The 19,345-nt window shown below is 39.9% G+C and overlaps 1 protein-coding gene across 3 annotated transcripts in view; it reads left to right on the top strand.

Annotated features, from left to right (window-relative positions):
• The first annotated feature begins 16,973 nt into the window (after nt 1-16,973).
• The window catches only part of cacna1ha (calcium channel, voltage-dependent, T type, alpha 1H subunit a), a 42,481-nt gene continuing 40,109 nt past the window's right edge, over nt 16,974-19,345 (top strand). For all 3 annotated transcript variants that reach the window (XM_037256408.1, XM_037256409.1, XM_037256406.1), the window contains exons 1-2: nt 16,974-17,361; nt 18,302-18,714. In XM_037256408.1, coding sequence (XP_037112303.1) covers nt 18,326-18,714 — 389 coding nt within the window. In that variant the 5' untranslated portion in view covers nt 16,974-17,361; nt 18,302-18,325. The remainder of the gene's footprint in view (nt 17,362-18,301; nt 18,715-19,345) is intronic.

Below are 19,345 nucleotides of genomic sequence, written 5' to 3'. Positions count from 1 at the left end.
GAACCACTTGACTGAAAGAGCAAGGCAAGGATAAGAAACTACTGTAATAATAATTTAAAAAAAAACACTACCTATCCAGTGATTTTGATTGCAAAGTCTTAAATATACAGAAACAATTAAATGCACGGGCAATTTTGGAAACATGAGCTGATTATACATTTATATGATTTTCACAGTCCTAATGGCCCTCTGTGGAAGACAACAACAATGTGGCATGCAATGAAAATGAGTTTGACACCATCAAGGTACAGTCCTGTAAAATAATTAACCAAATGAATTCACCATGAATAATGTTGCATCATCGCTAGCGAGAAATGTTCTTACTGCAATGGGAAGAATGGGAAACTGCACCCACCAAGTATTTTAACATGACCCAGATTCATATTCATAGCAGTTGTAGAACTAAAACACCCATATTCTCCATACTCAATCTTTTTATTTTCATTGTACCACATTGGTTTTATTTTTTTCAAGCCTTTCTACTTCATTCAGCTATTAACTTCCTTTATAAAGATAATCTAATGCAATTTGAGTCTCACTGCAGAAAGTCAAGTTGTCACATGAATAATCCATCATTTTCCATATCTATTTGCACACATTTCTGTTTTTCGATGTGTCAGACATGTCAGTGTATCCTGCTGTCACGCAGCACTACGTGTCCCCTCTCTACGTGTGTTGCTGACCTTTTACTGCTGCCCAAGCAACTTACAAAGGATCGTTTAAAAGAAATGGACGTGGCCACACGCACACATATACAGTATTAATGGGTAATACTGAAGGGGAGACTAGGCTGGGTGGAGAAAACTCACTCGAGCACGAGCAGATTTGTAACCGTAACACTTGACTGCATTGAAGATATTTTCTGAAAAAGAATTACCAAAGTGCTCTTTGTGGAAAATGGGCATAGTGGTGCAACTCTGTTACATCACGAATAAAGTTAAAAATAAACAAATGGCCCCATGTAGGAAGATGACGCCATCTCCGAGTAGTCTATACCAGATTAGAAGGCCACGTTGACCATATATGGAAATTAGTCAAACCACTGTTCTACCTTGTCATGTCACAATAAACAAGGCTAAAAGTTAAAATGACAAATTATCTGACGGCATGTAGAAATTCCACATTTTTTTCCCCTACATGTATCTGTACTGTTTAAAATTTCGTGGTAAGATTTGCATTCTATCCATTGCGTAAATCCACCCTCTGATCTTTTTCAGATTCCTTGTAAATTATACAGAAATACTGGACTCCTTCTTTTGACTGGCTCCTAGACATAAACAGTGTCAGCAGACAACCATAAATATATATTTTTTTACAGTATATCAAACATGCACAATCGGTATGAGTAGTCACAAAAAATGTTGCCCAGATTTAATAAAATAGCAGCGCTAGCAAATCTAAGCTCGCATGCGCACTGTAATTAAGCAGACACTAGTCAAAGATTCTAAATTTAAGATTCAAAGATTCTAAATATTTTACAAAATAGAGTCACGAATAAATAAGACTTATTTGTGCCTCTATTTTGAAATATTTATTTATTTATTTATTATAGTCCCCAAACATATATATTGGAATGTATCTTCATTTAGGTTTATCAAATCGATGACAGTGGATTGTTTTTCTATCCAAATTCATCTTGTGCTGGCTGTTATCCTTCCCCCATCGACCGATCAATGGCCTTCCCTGTCCCATGCTTCATTTCGACCTCTCCCATTCCCATCCCCCTCTTTTCCAGCACCTACCAGCTATTCCTTTCCCTGCCTCTTTTTTGGTTACATTCTTGTCATCCTCTCATCCCCCCACTGATGAGATATTGCCTCCTCTTCTCTTCCCTGTGTGTCCCCATTCCTTTTCATTCCACCATGTCCTCCTCCTCTTCCACTACCACCTTGTTTGCTTGCCAAATGTGTGTCATTTTGTTTTTTCCCCACCCCTGCAAACTTTACTGCCAAAATTACAACCCCACGCTCCCTCTCCAAATGACACATCACTCCTTTTCAGCATCTCATGTCATATCATTCCTCGACGCTGTACCTGAAATGCAACATTTGAGAGCCTTTCCATTCAAAAAAACTCTCTAGCTTTATCGGGTAATTTATCGAACATTTTTGATAATGCCGTACTCGACATGGATGTAAAGGCCTCAGTCGTGCCCTTCAAAAATCCGTGCACCAATGAAACATGTTCATTATGCATTCATCATGGTAATTTTTTTTTTTATGTCACAGAGCACATATTGATTTCATGCCTGGACGCCACGAGAAGGTGCTTAAACTAAAGAGCATGACAATGCGTCATAGGATTTTATTTTGGTCAAAGCATCCACATGCAGAAGAAATGTTTGTCCAATGTTTATGAACATTAAGCAAGAAGGTGAGAAAATACAGACACCTTCTGCAAGAAATATAGTCAGATGACTCATGGGAGAATGCAGTAACTGTGTAGTACTTGCAAAGAAGAGGCAATGAGTAAACACACTTGGGAGTATTTGGAAACCTTAGTGTGTAATCGTGCTATTCCCAAGGCTTTCTTCTGGCTTGACACGTTTGTAAAGCTTGCTGAACTCAAGAGGAGCTCTAGCTAAAGAGAGCAATATGTAAGACCGACAGGTGCATTTGTGGTCCATGCGTTGGCCTATTTAAAAAAAAAAAAAAAAGTCGTTCAGGAGAGCGCCAGATCGAGATGGCCACATCACATGTTTTTTCATCAAATTCCTAATTCTGTTCCTCTCAGAGTACTCTGGGTTCCCAGAGGCCCATCAGCCCAGAACATAATGTTTTAGTTTAGTCTACTGCTCAAAATATTGAGGAGATCATAAAAAAACACTCCAGTCAAGCAAATTATGTAGACTTGACTGTTTTTTTTTTTTAATGTGAGCTCTATATTGAAATATTTTTGTATCAAGGGTTTATACAAGTTGGTGTTTCTGCACATCATAAACACTTTTGTTGGCTTTCTTCCATCATCTTACCAGAAATGTTTTGAATGAATATTTAATGATATTACACCACTACCATTATTATTTTGTGGTAGGTCCTCAAAGGTTAAGGATATATTTCTGTGGGAATTTTTTTTTTTATGTGGCTCTTCTATCCCTTCCAAGAAATGTTTACTTTAAATATAAAAGTACAATATGGTCTAGTATATATTTTTTTACCGCCACAATATCTCATATCTACTTTGAGAAGATATACTTTAATGCTCCCTTGCTAGAGAGGAGATTCTTCCACAAATCTCTTTAACCTCAATCGTCCTTCAAATGTGAGATGATGGTGAGAGGGGGAACGGGTCAAAAAAAAAAGAATGAGGTGCCATTTTTTTTAAAAAGGCATCTGGTGTAAAGTGCTATCAAGGAGAGTGAAGAGATGGATTGGAAGGGGAAGAGTTTATTTGTATTTGCATCGTTAAGGTCAACCTGGACTATTGGTGATGGTCCTTATGTTGTTAGATCTTTTTTTATTTTTTTAACCAAATTATATTTTATGGTGGCCATTGAGAACTTCCGGAGATTCCCAAACGGCTGGTCTATTCCAGACTGAAATTTACGCACGAGTGTCTGTCCATCCATCTAAGATGCACGATGATCAGTAAAAGATATAATAATCGTTTGATTCAAAATGTAAAATCTGAGACGATAATTATTCCTCTTCACCCAACTGCTTTTGTAAACATTGTCCTTCCCTTCCCAGCTCCATAGGGTGATGCCTTTTCCATTAGACTACTGCAATACCACAAATGTATACGTGCACACAAAATGTGACCATTAGATACCACAGCATCTCTATTTTCCACAATTTGCCTTTTAGAAGTCCTTAGTCCTTGGCCTCAACCCGCTGAGAGGAAACCATGTTTCGACTAATGATGATTTCAATCTTCTGTGTTTGTGTCTGACGACTGAGCATGCCCAGTATGAAAAAAATGGCGAATAAATTCCCTAATAAAACTTTAATTAACAGATGAAATGAGTCAGGTAAACACAGCCACTGTGACTCTGCATAATTGTCCGATTGTGGCCGCAAAGAGCCAAACAAAATATCATCGATTTAAAGCTGGCGTCTGAGATGCAATTTCATATGGAAGCCCATTAGTAATGCAGTATGCATATCTGTGTGTATTTCTAAGAAAATATGAAAAAAAAATCAAATGGGGTGGGGTGGGGAACAGCATTCATTAATATGGCTCCACTACCATTAGCCTGAGTGCTTTCGTGACAATATAATGGCTGTCGCCCAGACAACAGGGTCACCGTTTATGAACACGGCAATCACTGATGTCAGCGTAGTAAAGTAGCTCCCAAAGTCCCACTTGGCGAAAGTAAAGGCTCTCTTCCATAAATGCAGACATTTGGGCAGGGCAACCTGTGGGGCGGGATATGAGAGGTTTTATGAACCACCAATCAATAGTGAGAAAGAATGATGAAAAAAAAAAAAATGAGCGAGGGAGTGTCTGAAATGAGAAAGAGAGAGCGAGAGTCTTCCCTTGTGAGGAGTTCTTTCCTGTTACAATTTGGCTGATTTTCATAACCTTGATGTTATTAACTGTTCCATTAGCGCACAGCTGACCGAAAAGTGCTCGAGATGTTTTTCGGATTAAGTTTGCATTTACTGTAACTTGACTCAAATGGTTTGTAAAGTGGAAAAGAAAAGGGATCCATTATCAATAGTTGATTTGTGGAAATGGTTGGAGAACATTAAAGATGTCCTTTAGAAGTGGATGAGATTGACTGATGAATACAAATGGGAAAAATTATTGCCAATTAGCATCTCCATGTATCAAATTTCTATTCCGTCTGGCGTTGACGTTGGAAACTAAACTCAACCAAACTTTACCGTCATGCTCAATGTCAATAATTTAATATGTGACATTTATTTTTGTCAGCAGATGTAAGCATTATAGTCAGAAAAGCAAATCAACATTCCGCGGGAACTTTGTCACTGAGTACAAGCTAGAGAAAAGATCGTTTGGAAATGATGGCTCCCTTATCTGCCATTTCCTTCATTGACATTGTCTGCAAATGGTCCCTAGCTAGACACTCTGTTAGCTAGTCTTAGGGGAAACATAAGAGATGTCAATTTAAGATAATATATTCTAAATATGGGACACATACAGTGCAGAACAATCTAATTTCTTCAATGCAAAAAAAGAAATAAAAAATACAGACATGCATAAGCTTGTGAGCATTTTAATGATGGAAGGGGACACATTGTGCTGATATTTTTTTATTTTTAATTATTAATTGGTTGCACCGGTGGTCCATTTGCGTCACCCAACTATGCACAATATATCCACTGATATTGTCCAGGGTGTAATTCGACTCTCACCAAATGTAAACCAAGATGGCGCCAGCACACTCATGACACTAATGAGCAGCGTGACAAGGAAAAAAAAGATGGATGTTTGTTTCTTGTTAAGAAAACTCCTGGCGCTACTAATGGCCAGTTTGCCCCTGGTTGTATTCACATTCCGTAATTATTGTCAACTGATGGTATAAATTGTAAACATTGGTTATGTTTAGCATTGACAGTAATAGAGTTAGTTATGCTCATTATGACTCACAGAGGATCAGTGTGGATTTATTTCACAAAGCAAGCTTACTCACAACAAGGCTCTGAAAAGATGCCTGGATAACAACAGCGGATTGGATTTTTACGATCCGAACAAAACCTTTTGATCTTTTTGTCCTGATGGGTCATGTGAGCGGTGACATTGTTGAACTTTGGCTTTATTCTTCCTTGGATTCATCTCGCAATGACTGTCTGTCTTTCTGCTGTGGATAGAAATATAACCATCCACTCCTCGCAAAGTGCGTGGTTATGCTGGCAAACAGCGCAGTCTGGTCGCCATGGCAACAAAGTCAGCCCTCTCTCTCTCTTCCTTCCTTCCTCTTGACTTCTTTTCCATGTGATCATTCGGAATACAGTGTTGCTTGCAAAGCACCTTAACGCTATCACACGCTCATCCTTGAGTGTGTCGCTTTGTTTGAATGACACATCACAACTTGCATCTGGTGTGTATGGAAAGGAAGATATCAGCCTCATTTTCTGCTCTTGAAACATCAGTAACAGCTTCTAACCTTATGAAGTCACACAAATGTCTTTACAATAGTCTCTCCTGTGGCCGAGTTAAATAAAAGTAAAGCACTCTCGCGTTCATCCCTGCAGCAATAATCGTTCTGTGGAAAATTAATATACCAACAGATGCCACGGAACTCATTTTCCATCCATCTGATATGATAGGACATCCTCCTGTCATGTTGCTCTGTCGCCATGATCAATGGATGAGATGTTTTCTAATGGGCTGTGCAAGAGTGACACTTTCAAGCTTTGTTTGCACAGCAATAAACATGTGGTGGGTTGCGTAAAAAAAAACAAAAAACATTCAATCCATGTAGTTTGTGGCCATCTGGTTTGTCATGTTTAAAATGCTCCAGATGCCAGGAGAGGTCTGGGACAAGATGTGCTAGGAAGTTGGTATTATTAGCCAAACTCATTCACAAGCAGTGCAGCAAAAAGAGTTGATCATGTATTTGGCAAGCAGTGCCGCTGTTGGCAACGTACATCTTTTGTGAGGTAAAGCAGACAAGCCTATTATAGCGCCCAGCTGATGCGTCACATCTTGCAGTGTTACTCATACAACCCATGCGGGGGTTCATTCTTGGCACTCAAATTGCTCTTCACACCTCAAACCTGTTGGGGATATAGCGAGGTGGGTGGAGATTAAGTGTGGTGAAGGAATCAAGCGGAAGAGAAGAAGCCACCACGGTTAGCATACTCTGAGTTATGCTACTAGCTTATTTGCTATATGAATAAAGTTGATTTTAAAGCAAAAGTTGGAGTAGTGATTTTAAAAAAGAAAATCTCAGAAGTGAAGGATTTTAATGACCGTATTTTCCGCACTATAAGGCGCACTGGATTATAAGGCGCACCTTCAATGAATGGCCCATTTTAAAACTTTGTCCATATATAAGATATATACATTTGGCCCGCGGGCCGGACTTTAGACACACCTGCTGTAGTGGCTCAATATTGGTCCATATATAAGGCTCACCTGATTATAAGGCGGCTTTTGAGAAAATTGGAGGTTTTTAAGTGCGCCTTATAGTGCGGAAAATACGGTAAGCCCCTGGCCGACTGCAACCAAAAGGAAGAAATATCAACCCGAAGCTGCTACAAATGTAAACTGTGATGACAAGATTGAACAGAAAAAAGAGCCCCAATGATGCATTTAGGAACATACCTTGACTTATTGAATAGTGTGTGTATAGCGTATGTTTGAACGTGTTTACGTGTGTGTACATGCTTGTGTGTAAAAAGGGGCCTTCATTTATATTCATTAGGGAGCTGCCTATTGCATAGACTGTGTTGGAACCTCATGAATTAAACATTCAGCCAATATGCAGAACCGAGTTGTGTTAGTCTGAGTCAGATCATTTGACTGACTGAACAACGAGAATTAATTGATTTTTGGGAGCCAAATTAATGTTGGGATTTAAATGTCTACAAAGACTCTTTACACTTCGCTTTTTGGTGCCCGGTTTTAGTTGTCATGACTGAAAGTAAAAGAAAAAAAAAAACATCTAGAGACTTCCTAACTTTTCAAACTTTGCACAAAAGCCATTTCATTTCTTTATTAATCCACTAGTCTCCAATAAATACATCAATATGCATATCTTCTGTTAAACTCGTCTTTCCTGCTTACATTCTGACATTTGCTATCTTCCCCATAACAGTCCTTTACAATATGTAAGTTAATATGAATAAATAATAATTTCTAGACCACTGGGAGCAACTTCAGTCTTTCTGATACACTGAACTGTTTGAATTTTGTAGCTGACTAATGACACTTATGTAAGGAAAGGCCCGGTTGCGTAACACGTCACAGTCGGCAGCAAGAACAAAGAACAGATTTCCTGGTTCCAGTCGAATATGAAGATATTGTCATAAAATGGAGCATATATTGGCCGGCTGACAAATCTGTGACTTTAATTCAAAAAAACTATATGTGTAGATTTAAATTTTGGTTGACTTGTCATGTAAACGTACAAATACGATTGACATCATTTTAGAATGCGAAGTATGATTAGCAATTCATTTTTTCGGAAGGCTTTAATTACGAATTTCCCTGCAAGGTCATTTTTTTTGTTCAAATGTCTCTCTCTGGACCAAAGTGGTGCAGAGTAATTATCAACACAAAGCAACCCCTCCCCCCAAGTTGGAGACTGATTACTTCATCAATAACCTACGCACAGAGCTAACCTTTGACCCCCCGAGTATGCATACACCGAAATTTTTGTTATTGTCGAATTAACTCAATTTTATTTGGTTGCACAAAATCCGAAAATCATCCGAATGTTTTCTCCGACCCGCAATTCACACACACCAATAACGGATCGAAATTATTGAGTTGCGTGCATCCACCCCGCTGAGGTTCCAGCAGCCCGCATCCATTTTCAGATCCTATACCGCGCACTCAGATGCACAGTCACACACTTCAATTAGTGAGATTTAAGTCATCTGAGGGAGTGACGTGTCAAGGTAAAGCAAATGCTTCCCGCTAGATTTTATTATCCCTCTCTACCGAGGATCGTTTTTACACACACAATAAACCTTTAATTTAATTATCCAGTAAAACAGGAATATACTCTTACACTAACATGGACCATTAACTACGGTTCATTTATTATTGACAGCTGATTGATTGTGTCTTTAAAGGGCTACACTGTAACCAGAGGCTGCAGGGTTCAATAACAGGTCGCTTTGAAACTCGGATAATATGAGTTATAAGTGAAGGCTTTTGTGTTTTGTTGTGTGTTTAAGTAACGGAAAGCAATAGAAAGCAAAGAAATCAACGGCTCATTTTATTAAATCCAATAAAAATGACTCCACTATCCCTTAAATCTTTAATCACATCTATTAAGATGCAAATTCAGTTCTCGACTTAAAAACAAAGTTCAGTGTAAAAGGCCTCAACTGTGAGATGTCACTCTGCTCCTTGCATGGAACAACCTGAACGGAATTTTGACAAGAAAAGACACAGTCTGACAGTTATTGTAAATCTTGAGCTTCCCTCTCATCCTCTGACTCATCATCCTTAGTTTAACACAAGTTGCCAGGAAGTCACACTTTTGTCTTGACACACTTTTTGACACTTTGCCTCCATTGCTCTTTTGTTATCTTTTCATTCCCTTTGGCTTTATTACAAATGTCCATATAGAGGATATAAAAAGTCTGCACACCCCTGTGAATGTTTTCTATCTGTCCTGCGATTGGCTAATAACCAGATCACAATGCATGACCCAAGTCACCTGGGAGTAATATAGAAAATAAATGAATCTATAAATTCATCCAAGCAATACAGTGTGTTTTGAACGAACCCTGCCCTTGGGTGATTTTTCACGCCATCTGGATCAATGCTACTAAGCAGAATTAGCAAATGACGCACCAATTGGATTACAAGGGCTGCATCACCCGCAGCATAGAGATTAGAGTAAATTAATGGTCAGGAAAATAATGGGATGTTGCAGCAAATTTAATTTAGGGCAAAGGAGTAGTCTAACATTTACATATAGTGTTTACATTTTTAATGCATACTACTAGTTAGCTAAAACTGAAGCAGCCTCCTCTTGGTGGAGCACAAAAAAACCAAATTAATCCATTGATTCTATAATTAATAAATAAATGAAGGCACATTTTTCAAATATTTTAAGTCTAAGTTTGTCTTTACGAAAGTATGAACAGCAATGCTTAAAAGTTTAGCATGCAAAGGTACCTCATTTCAAATAAATAAATAAATAAAATGGAGCTAATTGGATTCTTCTGCTTGTTTGTTTTGGCTATTGATCGCACGGGTTGCTCTCATTTCAAACCCTCTAATCCTTTCTTTGTTACTTGCACTCTAAAGCTGTCCTGGGTCTTCTCACTTGTGGCTTCTGACAATGCGTTGCGGTTACAAACTGTTCCGCCGAAGATCTTATCCCTGGTCTAATGCGGCTAAAACATCCTCCAAAGTTCAATGATTCAAAGCGACTGACAATTGGTGAAGCATCTTTGTTAAGTGCTCCTAAGTGCACCAGCAAGCTCTCGTGTGCTCCCAACCTCCTACCTTCCTCCTACTTCCTTCCTTGCCTTCCTTCCGTCTGGGGATCTTGTTTGATCTCTGATATGACAGCAGCTGCACCGTGTAGCTACTCCACACAAGCTCATAAATTGACTGACAAGCGCTAGTTGCCTTGACACACACACACATACAGGCTCGCAAACATCGGTTAAAGAGCGCTGAGGAATGCAAGTTGTCGGCTGGTCCTTTAGCCAGTTGAGTAAGTGAAGACAGTATAAATAACCCTTTAAGTGCATGCAAAGTCAAGGACAATTTTCAGACCCCAGGCTGGCACCACTTAAAAAAACAGTGTTGTCTGTGAGATTTGTGAGATTCTTTTCCCCCGTACCGACTAATGTGGCCCACACTTTACAACTGTGACCCAGGTGGTCGAGAATGGGAGTCCATCATCAAAGCGTCCTTGAGCGAGATGCTGAAATTGCGGAATGTTGATGTGCTTGTGTGCCCTCAGGTTGCGATGGAGCCATTTGCAACTTTATTGTTTTATAGCCCTGATAAATGAATAGAATGAAAATCCGGGTAAAGCTTTCCGTAGCGCTTTCAATTTAATAATGAAAACTTACATAGAGAGCTCAATATAAATTATTCATTCTCAACGATAACAATGTCCAGTTTTGATGGAACAGGATTGTATTGATATTGCCAGTTGCTAATTGTTAGCAGATCCACATTTGAGGTTGCGAGTTAAAATCGTGCACCCAGATTAGAGAATGGATTCAATCTGTTCCTAGACGCAGCTCTCTGATTGGCCAGATGAATGCGATGGCGATTATCATTGGATGACGTGTAGGTCAAGTGACCCAGCTCTGCCGACCGTGTAAGATTGTGTGTTTGTGTATAAACCAATCCATGTGACTTGGTAAAGTATGAGCATGTTGTTATTCTGTCAAGGCTGTATTGAGATTAGAGGACAACGCCGGACAGTAATCCTTTCTTGATGAACATATGTTTTAATCCCGCAAACCTGCTTAATACTACACGGGTCAAAACAGATATGTCGATCAATTGATTTATGGAACATGACTTTGAATAAGACTGAAAGGGATTTGAGGTGGCATAGGAAGATTAACCATGAGACGAGAACGGTACATGAAGCGCTCTGGTTTTATGTGCAGACTTAGAGGTCAGCGAAGGAACGGGCTCGTTTGAAAGCACATCCGATGAAATGGTAATTCACCATGTGGCTGTCCGGAGACTTTTCAAACCACTGCTCCGATGCGTTCATGTCTCACTGACTCATTAGTTTGAAGCTTTCAAGTGAGCAATGTCACCACCAAACTTGTTACTCACACAAACTCCCATATGCATTAGAAGTCAAATACTTCAGACCACAGTCTTCAGTATGATCCAATAGTTGTGCCGCGAGGTCGAGGGCTACTATTAAAATATTGCTAAGATGATCAGTAAATTGATTTCTATAATAATTCAGAAGATTTTTTGCCATGCTATTATATTGATGAAAGCAATGCAAGTCCACTATTTGCTCAAATACACCAAAAATTGCTTTCCTACCACCTGCGCTACAATTTAGACCTGCTCTTAGGTAGTCTAAATTCGATTAAAATGATCCGATGCCGGAATGTCTACCAAATCAACAGAACTAGACTTGCCCCAGCAGGAAAATCAAGTTGGGCCTTTTTTACGACAAGCAGAGTTTGTGCATATTTTTTTTTTTCCAAATATTTTAGTTATTTAAAACAACACATTCATTGCTCCATCTATTTTCAGTTTATCCTGTCCAGGGTCACAGGTCAGCCAAAGCCAATCCCAACTGACTTTCGGCAGGAGACAAAATAAACCTCCAAGTGGTCTCCCATCAATCATAGGCCACATATGGACAAATGACTGTCAATGAAATAAACAAATGTAAAAATGTATTAAAAAAATATTTAAACAAAAAATATATATAAAATAAATATATAAAAATTATCTATATTTTACGACTGTTTGTCAATGAAATAAACAAATGTAAAAATGTATTATAAAATATATATATATATAAAATAAATATATAGAAAAAAAAATATTATTTTTTTAAATATAGAAGTAAGGCGATATAAAAAAAATATATTATTTTTTTTAAATATAGGAGTGAGGCGATGGGCCCCAAACTAGCTAATTCCTCTTTCAGTAAACCTTTACCAGACAAACATGCAACACCTATAGCCTGACTGGTAGCAGTGACTGGTCCAGATGGTGGGAAAGCAAGCCGGTATTACGGGATAATGTGACGAAGACGGGAGCGGGTGGGGTTTGGTGGCACACGTTGGGGCGAGAGGGTTAATGCTCTTTGATTGGAATGCACAGCTGCCCTGGCACACACACACACACACACACACACAGACACACAAGTCCATATGAAGACGCATGTTGTTACACAGCTGAGTATGTAAAGACTGTGCAGACGTTTTCGGCAAGCTTGGAGAAGCTTCAAAGGGCTGAATGACTCAGCAGCGCATAGAAGCTTTTTCGTGTTCCTCTCCTGATTGTTTTGATTTATCATGTCAGTGTCTACCCAACTCTTGCCTTCTGTTTCACTATCTTATTCTCACATCATTTGGGTGCAGTTATTGTGTACTGTTTGAGCTCTCACATTTTTCAATTAAAGTGGGCTTAGTATAAAAATAAGACTTTTTTAAAAATAGTTTACAAATTGGTGAGTCTTTAATTCTGTCAAGTGTAAAATGAAACAGCCTCATAGCTAAAAAGATAAGCAGAGCTGCCTTGTTTGTACAGATCAGTATTAGCTTGGCAAAATAAATGATAATAATCTTCAGCTAATTTGTCAATGTGGGGGAGGAAATATTTTGCATGTACACAGAGGTAGCTGTTGCCTTTGCGTGATGAAATGCTTTCTTTCATTGACGTTGCTTGTGTTTCACTCTTGGGGCTCTGCTTCGTGTAGTAAAAACAAACAGCCCGCCGCGACTAACGCTCACAGTTGAGCAAGGCGGAAGTAGAGACAGCCGAATGGCGGCAGGAACGCTTCAGCAAAATTTGCCCTGCTGGGTGTCAACTTAATGAAATCCCGGACCCGCCTGCTTATTGCAGCTGCCCGTCCGGAAAATGGCTTGACCTTTGCAAGAAAGAATAAAAAATATTATTATTCTAGTTATTATTAAGACACCTGGGAACTGTTTAATTTATAGGGGGAATGTAGATTCAAATGTAGGTCATCACATTTGAATGCACAGCCAAAAATAAGTTCATCTCGGAAGAAGCAATTTGAAAGCGTAATTAATATTTTAATGTAAGCAAAAGGCTTTTTTAGTACTTGGCTCTTGAATTTGAATGCACTGAAACCTACATCAGCTCAGTTCAACCTGAAGAGACTCATTTGAAAGCTTAATTAATTTTTTAATGGAAGCACCGCAGGAGGATCAGACTTGGGTGCTTAGACACTGGCAGTGTTTGATCGCCTTGGAGTGCAGTCATGTGACTTTGTGTGCTTCTGATGTGAAGGAGACGTCCTCCCACTTGCTTGGTGTGGATGGACTCGAGGCCTTTCTGCCTTCAGCACCTTCGTGACAGCTACTCTGTTATCTCCAGTTAAACTTTACTGGCATTGTGATAATTGGCGATGTGTGCTGCTTCTACTGGTCTGGTTCCAGGGAAGGGTTGGGGGTGTGGTACAAAATGGGCTGACCATTTCCTCCCCATGTGTGTTTGTATTGAAAATTATTTTTCTGCAGAAGTCTGCCCTCTCCTTTGCCCCGTGGCTCTTCATGAAAGCCGCCTGGTGGCAGGTGTGCCTTGACTTCCAACCAAATTATTAGTTCTGGGGGTGTGCACACTTATGCAACCACCACTATTTATTTTTATTTTGTATTTTTTTTAAAATAGGCTTTTAAATATGCCACATTATTGATGGTAAAACTTTTGAAATGATATATCTTGATCTCATGACAAATTGCCTGTGGACGATTCTATTCCATACTGTGCGTAAATTGTGTGAGATGATGTAACTACTTCCTGTTCCTTTCGTGTTTATGATTGCAAAGATATTAACCCTCATCTCTCTAATTAGAATGATTACATTGCTATGTTGCTGGAAACGGGGGCAGATAAGAGCGAATTAAAGAGCCCTGCTTGTTTTTCTATCTGTGTATTTTTCTTAGAGCTCAATAATACCTTCAACCAATGCATATTTCAACGGCTCTGCGCACACAAACGTCACTTTCGTTTTACTGTATCTACTGTAAATGCCTTTGCTGCCGTTGGAGGGAAACCCTCTGAACGCCCCCTCCTTAAATACGTCAGATAGCCTAGTAGGAAGTCTCAGATCCCCCCTGAGGGAGAGAGAGGGAGGTAGGAGGATGTGAGGGAGTGTTGAGTAAAATATGCATCAGAGCTGAAGGTAGAAAGAAAATATTGAAGCGCTTTTTCTGAAGAGCTGTTCAGTTTGTCATGGCCATTTTTGACGTGTGGAAGGATCATAAAGCATTTGGATGTGATTTTTTTTTTTCTCTTGTGTGTTCCGGCCCTTTTATGCTTCATAAGCCTCTTCATAATTATTAGATCATTCATTGCTTGATTGCATGGTGCTGCAGCCCAGACATCATTAAAATATAAGAGGACACATTGTGCACAAAATGAATATTTGTGTCCGTCTTCTTGAACCTTCTTTCTCCGTTGCCTTCAGTCCATCCCGCTTAGTAGGCTCCCTGTGATGGTCACAGATGAGACACGGAGATGAGAAAATCAGGAAGCAAGGCTGGATGATGAAAGCGTGGGAGTCAAAATGGAAGGGAGGATACTGGATGATAGGATGTTGGGGGATGGGCAAGCGGTTTGGACGGCACGTGCAAGCGAGAAGGCTGACAGAGAAATATTGATTGTCTGTGGACTGCTCAGGCCAATTCCTCTTCATTTAGAAGGTTGGCATTATGGACAAGGAATTCAAAAGTTATATTATCAAAAAAAGTCAGCAAAGTGTTTTATTTGGTTTGTGTCCTCTTTGCTTCAATCAAGAAAATTAGGATTGTGTGTTGCTGATGGAAGGCTATTTAATCCTGGGAGACGGGAGGCCAACAGGTGGGAGAAGTAGGACAGGTGTTAGATGGGTGAGCACATGAGGAGGTTTCATCTGTCAGTGCTTCACTTACGTGTGCACACAGCTGAGAATGAGCGCTCGCACCCCCACACGAAGACCCCCCTCCCATTTGACTGCTTTTCCTCTACAAGACGTGACATCCACTTCAGCACAGGGTGACTCACAAGTTGGCCCTGAATTTTATTTTAAATCACTGAGTGACTCATGGAGTAAAATCAGATTGGGGGAAACCCACAAAAAATGCGTTTTAGTGGTCTTGGTCTACTTTTAGTAGCTTCTGATTATTTTACCAGTCGAGGTTGAATTTGAGCTGCAATCCGAAGTTGTGTTTCCCCATAACTTGTTTCCCAGCTCATGAAACTTCAATATATGAACATTTTCTTTTCTTGATGTTGCATTCCAATGCATTTTTGCAAAACATCAAGTTATTGTACCGTATTTTCCGGACTAAAATAGTTTTATGATGTAAACATGCCTGACCTCCCAAAGTACCGTATTTTCCGGACTATAAGGCGCACCGGACTATAAGGCGCACCTTCAATGAATGGCCCATTTTAAAACTTTGTCCTTATATAACGCGCACCGGACTTTAGGGCGCACCATTAATGCATCATGTCAGATTTTTAATCCAAATCAAATCATTCTCCATTTTATCTTTATTTCAACTTCAGACGCAACAAATTACTTTATAATCACAAAATAATGATCCATAGTCTTTTTGATTCATGATTCATAGTCTTCAGTGGGCCACTTATGATTGATTTCATGACACAATGCTTCGGGCCAGTTTAAATTTAGGAATTTGGTCCATATATAAGGCGCACTGTCGGCTTTAGAGAACATTTGAGGTTTTTTAGGTGCACCTCATAGTCCGGTAAATACGGTAGTCGCTATCTGTCTCTCTTTCTCTCACGTCTGATATATGATTACTGTTCAGCTTTTCATATAGTGGGCAGCTGTAAGTGTGACTATGTGGTGTCTGGCAGCTTCTTAATATAGTGTCGATTTAGGAGGAGGGGGCTGCCAGACAAGCTTCTGACAGCAGGGCACAAATGTCGAGCATCAAAATACCTCGACTGATTTCAATAACCACATCCGGTATCCAATTTCTTGATTGCAATTACCACATCCTTTAAATTTAATCATAAGTTGTGAATCAGATGACATCAACAAGTGGAGCCTAAGGCTACTGTTTACTTATTTGACTCCTGAAACACAAATAATTAAGCAAATCAAAACAAATGAGATGGATCGAGTAGATGAGTGTATGTCAACAACTTTTAATCGGAAGAAGAAGTGTTTTGGTTTTAGTTTAAAAGGAAACAGTTCAACAAGAATCTATGGCGGCTTTGTTCTTATTTTATTAGTGTTTTTTTATTGATTTTTTCCCCCCAACACAAATTAATTAAAAAATCTGAGATACCTGTAGTTTAATTTTCTTGCTAAAAAAAAACAAAACAAATAAAATGTTTTAAGTGAAAAATGGCCAATCCTGGCCACTGCCTTTAACATAATTACCCAAATTAAAAAAATAGCTGTAGGGATAATGCAGTGGAGTCTTCTTTGATAATGCCAATTTGATTATAGGCACACATTTTTGGCTTATTTGTGAGTAAACAGCAGCCAAATATATTATTGATCCCATTGCAATTATCTGCCGACTCCATAGAGATTCACCAAACCCCGCATGGCTTGCGCGTCCATGCTGTTTTTTTTTCTTCTCTTTTTTTCCTTCCTATTGTGCAAGCGTGCGTGTCTCTTACTCGGCACTACATTTCCAAAGCGGGACATACACGTCACATGTTAGGGTTCCCGAGTCAGGCAAGAATTTTTTTTTTTTTTTGCCCCCTCCCTTTTCATATCCTCCACGAAGCCTGAACCCAGCAACCCACGCAGTCTGCGTGCGTCTCCGCTCCAGGCTGCGCCAACACACCAGAGAGGATGGACGCACGAATAGAAAGATGCGCATAGATGTTTCCATTGAAGACATTTTCACGTTGTGATTTTTTTTTTTTAACTACAGTGGGATGAGCTTCCATCTCCCAGCACAAACAGAAGTCGGATTTTAAAAGCACCAAGAGAGGAAGGAGCACAACCACAGCTCCGGGTTGCTGGGCGAGAGGCTGGGCGCGCTGGAAACAAGCAAAGTAGCGGATCATGCTTATGGGAACTTCCTATTCCGTCTCCTTAAGGTATAGTTTTGAAACACACTTTTATTATAGAGCTGCCTTTCTGCAATTAAAACTGCTTTTATACGTGTTGAGCCAATATGGGCACTTTTAATGGCAAACAATGATGGACGCTCCACGAAGGCTTATTTTATGATACTGATTGACATTTTTATTTGATGACTTTTGACCAGCTACCATAGTGCAAATATGTGAAAATTAATATATTTGTATACAAGTCTTATCTGGAATGCTTCTCGCGCCTTTTCTCTCTCTCTCTCTCACACACGTCCCCAAACAAAGGCCACCAAAGAGACAGAGTGAGATGTAACATACTTCATATGACGAGCTTTTTTTTTTCTGCCCATTTATTTCCATTAAAATGATTTGATTTAATACAGTGATTGGGATTGGAGTCACGTTCTCTCTCTCTCTCTCTCTCTCTCTCTCTCTCTCTCTCTCTCTCTCTCTCTCTCTCTCTCTCTCTCTCTCTCTCTCTCTCTCTCTCTCTCTCTCTCTCTCTCTCTCTCTCTCCCTTTCTGTGTCCCTCTCTGTCTCTGTTTCTGTCTCTCTTTGCGCATTTCTTGGCCACCATTGCATGGAGTGGGCTCCAAAAGCATCAGTAGACCAGAGACAGAACAGTCCATCTGTTCATCACATAGCAACGGGAAAGGGGGATGAGAAAAAAAAATCACACTGCCATTCTCTACCTCCATTTACCTTCAATTACAACGAATCATAAATGAAGCCACCCATAGCATATATGCAAATGCATCCTTTCTCCATAAATTTGAATATTAAGCTCCTGCATGGTAAAGAAAGCATAAATCTTAGCAGGATGATCTTTGGCGTACCAACGTTTCCCTCATCCTTCCAGTACCGCCCTGATTCCGTCTCCCATCAATGCGACCCCTCCCACTTTCCACCTCTCGCTAACCTCTCTCTTCTCTGACCTCCCCCCCAGAGTGGCTCGGCCTGATGCTCTATCATGACTGATGGCGACGGGAGAGTGCACATTCAGCATGCAGATAGCCAAGAGGAGCAGGAACAAGAGGAGGTCTTGGAGGAGGTGAAATCCCACCAGAACGATGTAGAACAACCCGGAGGGCTCGGTGATGACGAGCGCATGGGGCACACTGCTAGCTGTAGTAGGTCGAGGAGGAATGATGAAAGAGAAACTAAAGTTCAGGAAGCTGACTTGGAAGAGGATGGAGGACCGGCGCTGGATGTTCGCATCGTGGCTCCCATACGGGATCCGGACTGCGTCTCGGAGGAGGAGGAGCAGCAGGTGTACCCGGCCCTGGCCCCCATGGCCTTCTTCTGCTTAAGGCAAACCACACGGCCTCGCAACTGGTGTCTTCGTGTTGTGTGTAACCCATATCCTTTCATAACAAAGCAACGTGTGCCTGAAGTCCGGTAAGAACAACTTTTGTGTTCCAAGTTTGCTTACTATTGTTGGCTTTGCAGCCTTGGAGCAAATTAGCTTTATCCTGAGCTGCTCCCTGAGAAGTTTGACAGGTCATTTTTATGATCCGGCTACAGTGGCGGCTTTGGTCAAATGCCTGTGGAGGTACTAAATATTGTTTTTATGCCTGCAAAGTAATATTGATTCACCTATTTTTATTTTTTCTTGAGTGATTTTTATTTTTTTATTTTTTAATTATTTTATATGAATTATTTTATTTTATTTTATTTTTTAATTTGTTTTAAAACAGGAAACCGTTCAGCACACATGAGCAGTTTTTTTTCTTGACTTTAGAGGTTCCACTGTAGCATCATCAATAATAAATATGTGAAAGGGTAAGACTGCGCTTGCCAAAAATGCATACGTGTACTTTTAGGAGAATTCTACTGCCGCTATGCATGATGGCATCTTTTTGACGATCATCCAAGTTGATATTTTTATAATGTTGGCTCCGTCTGTATGGAGTTGGCACGTTTGCACGTTCTTACCTGTGCTTCGGTTTTCTCCGGCTACTTTGGCTTCCTACCACATTTAAAAAAAAAA

Source organism: Syngnathus acus, chromosome 8, assembly GCF_901709675.1.
Source record: "Syngnathus acus chromosome 8, fSynAcu1.2, whole genome shotgun sequence".
NCBI lineage: Eukaryota > Metazoa > Chordata > Actinopteri > Syngnathiformes > Syngnathidae > Syngnathus > Syngnathus acus.
This window is presented reverse-complemented; position numbering and strand designations above follow the sequence as displayed.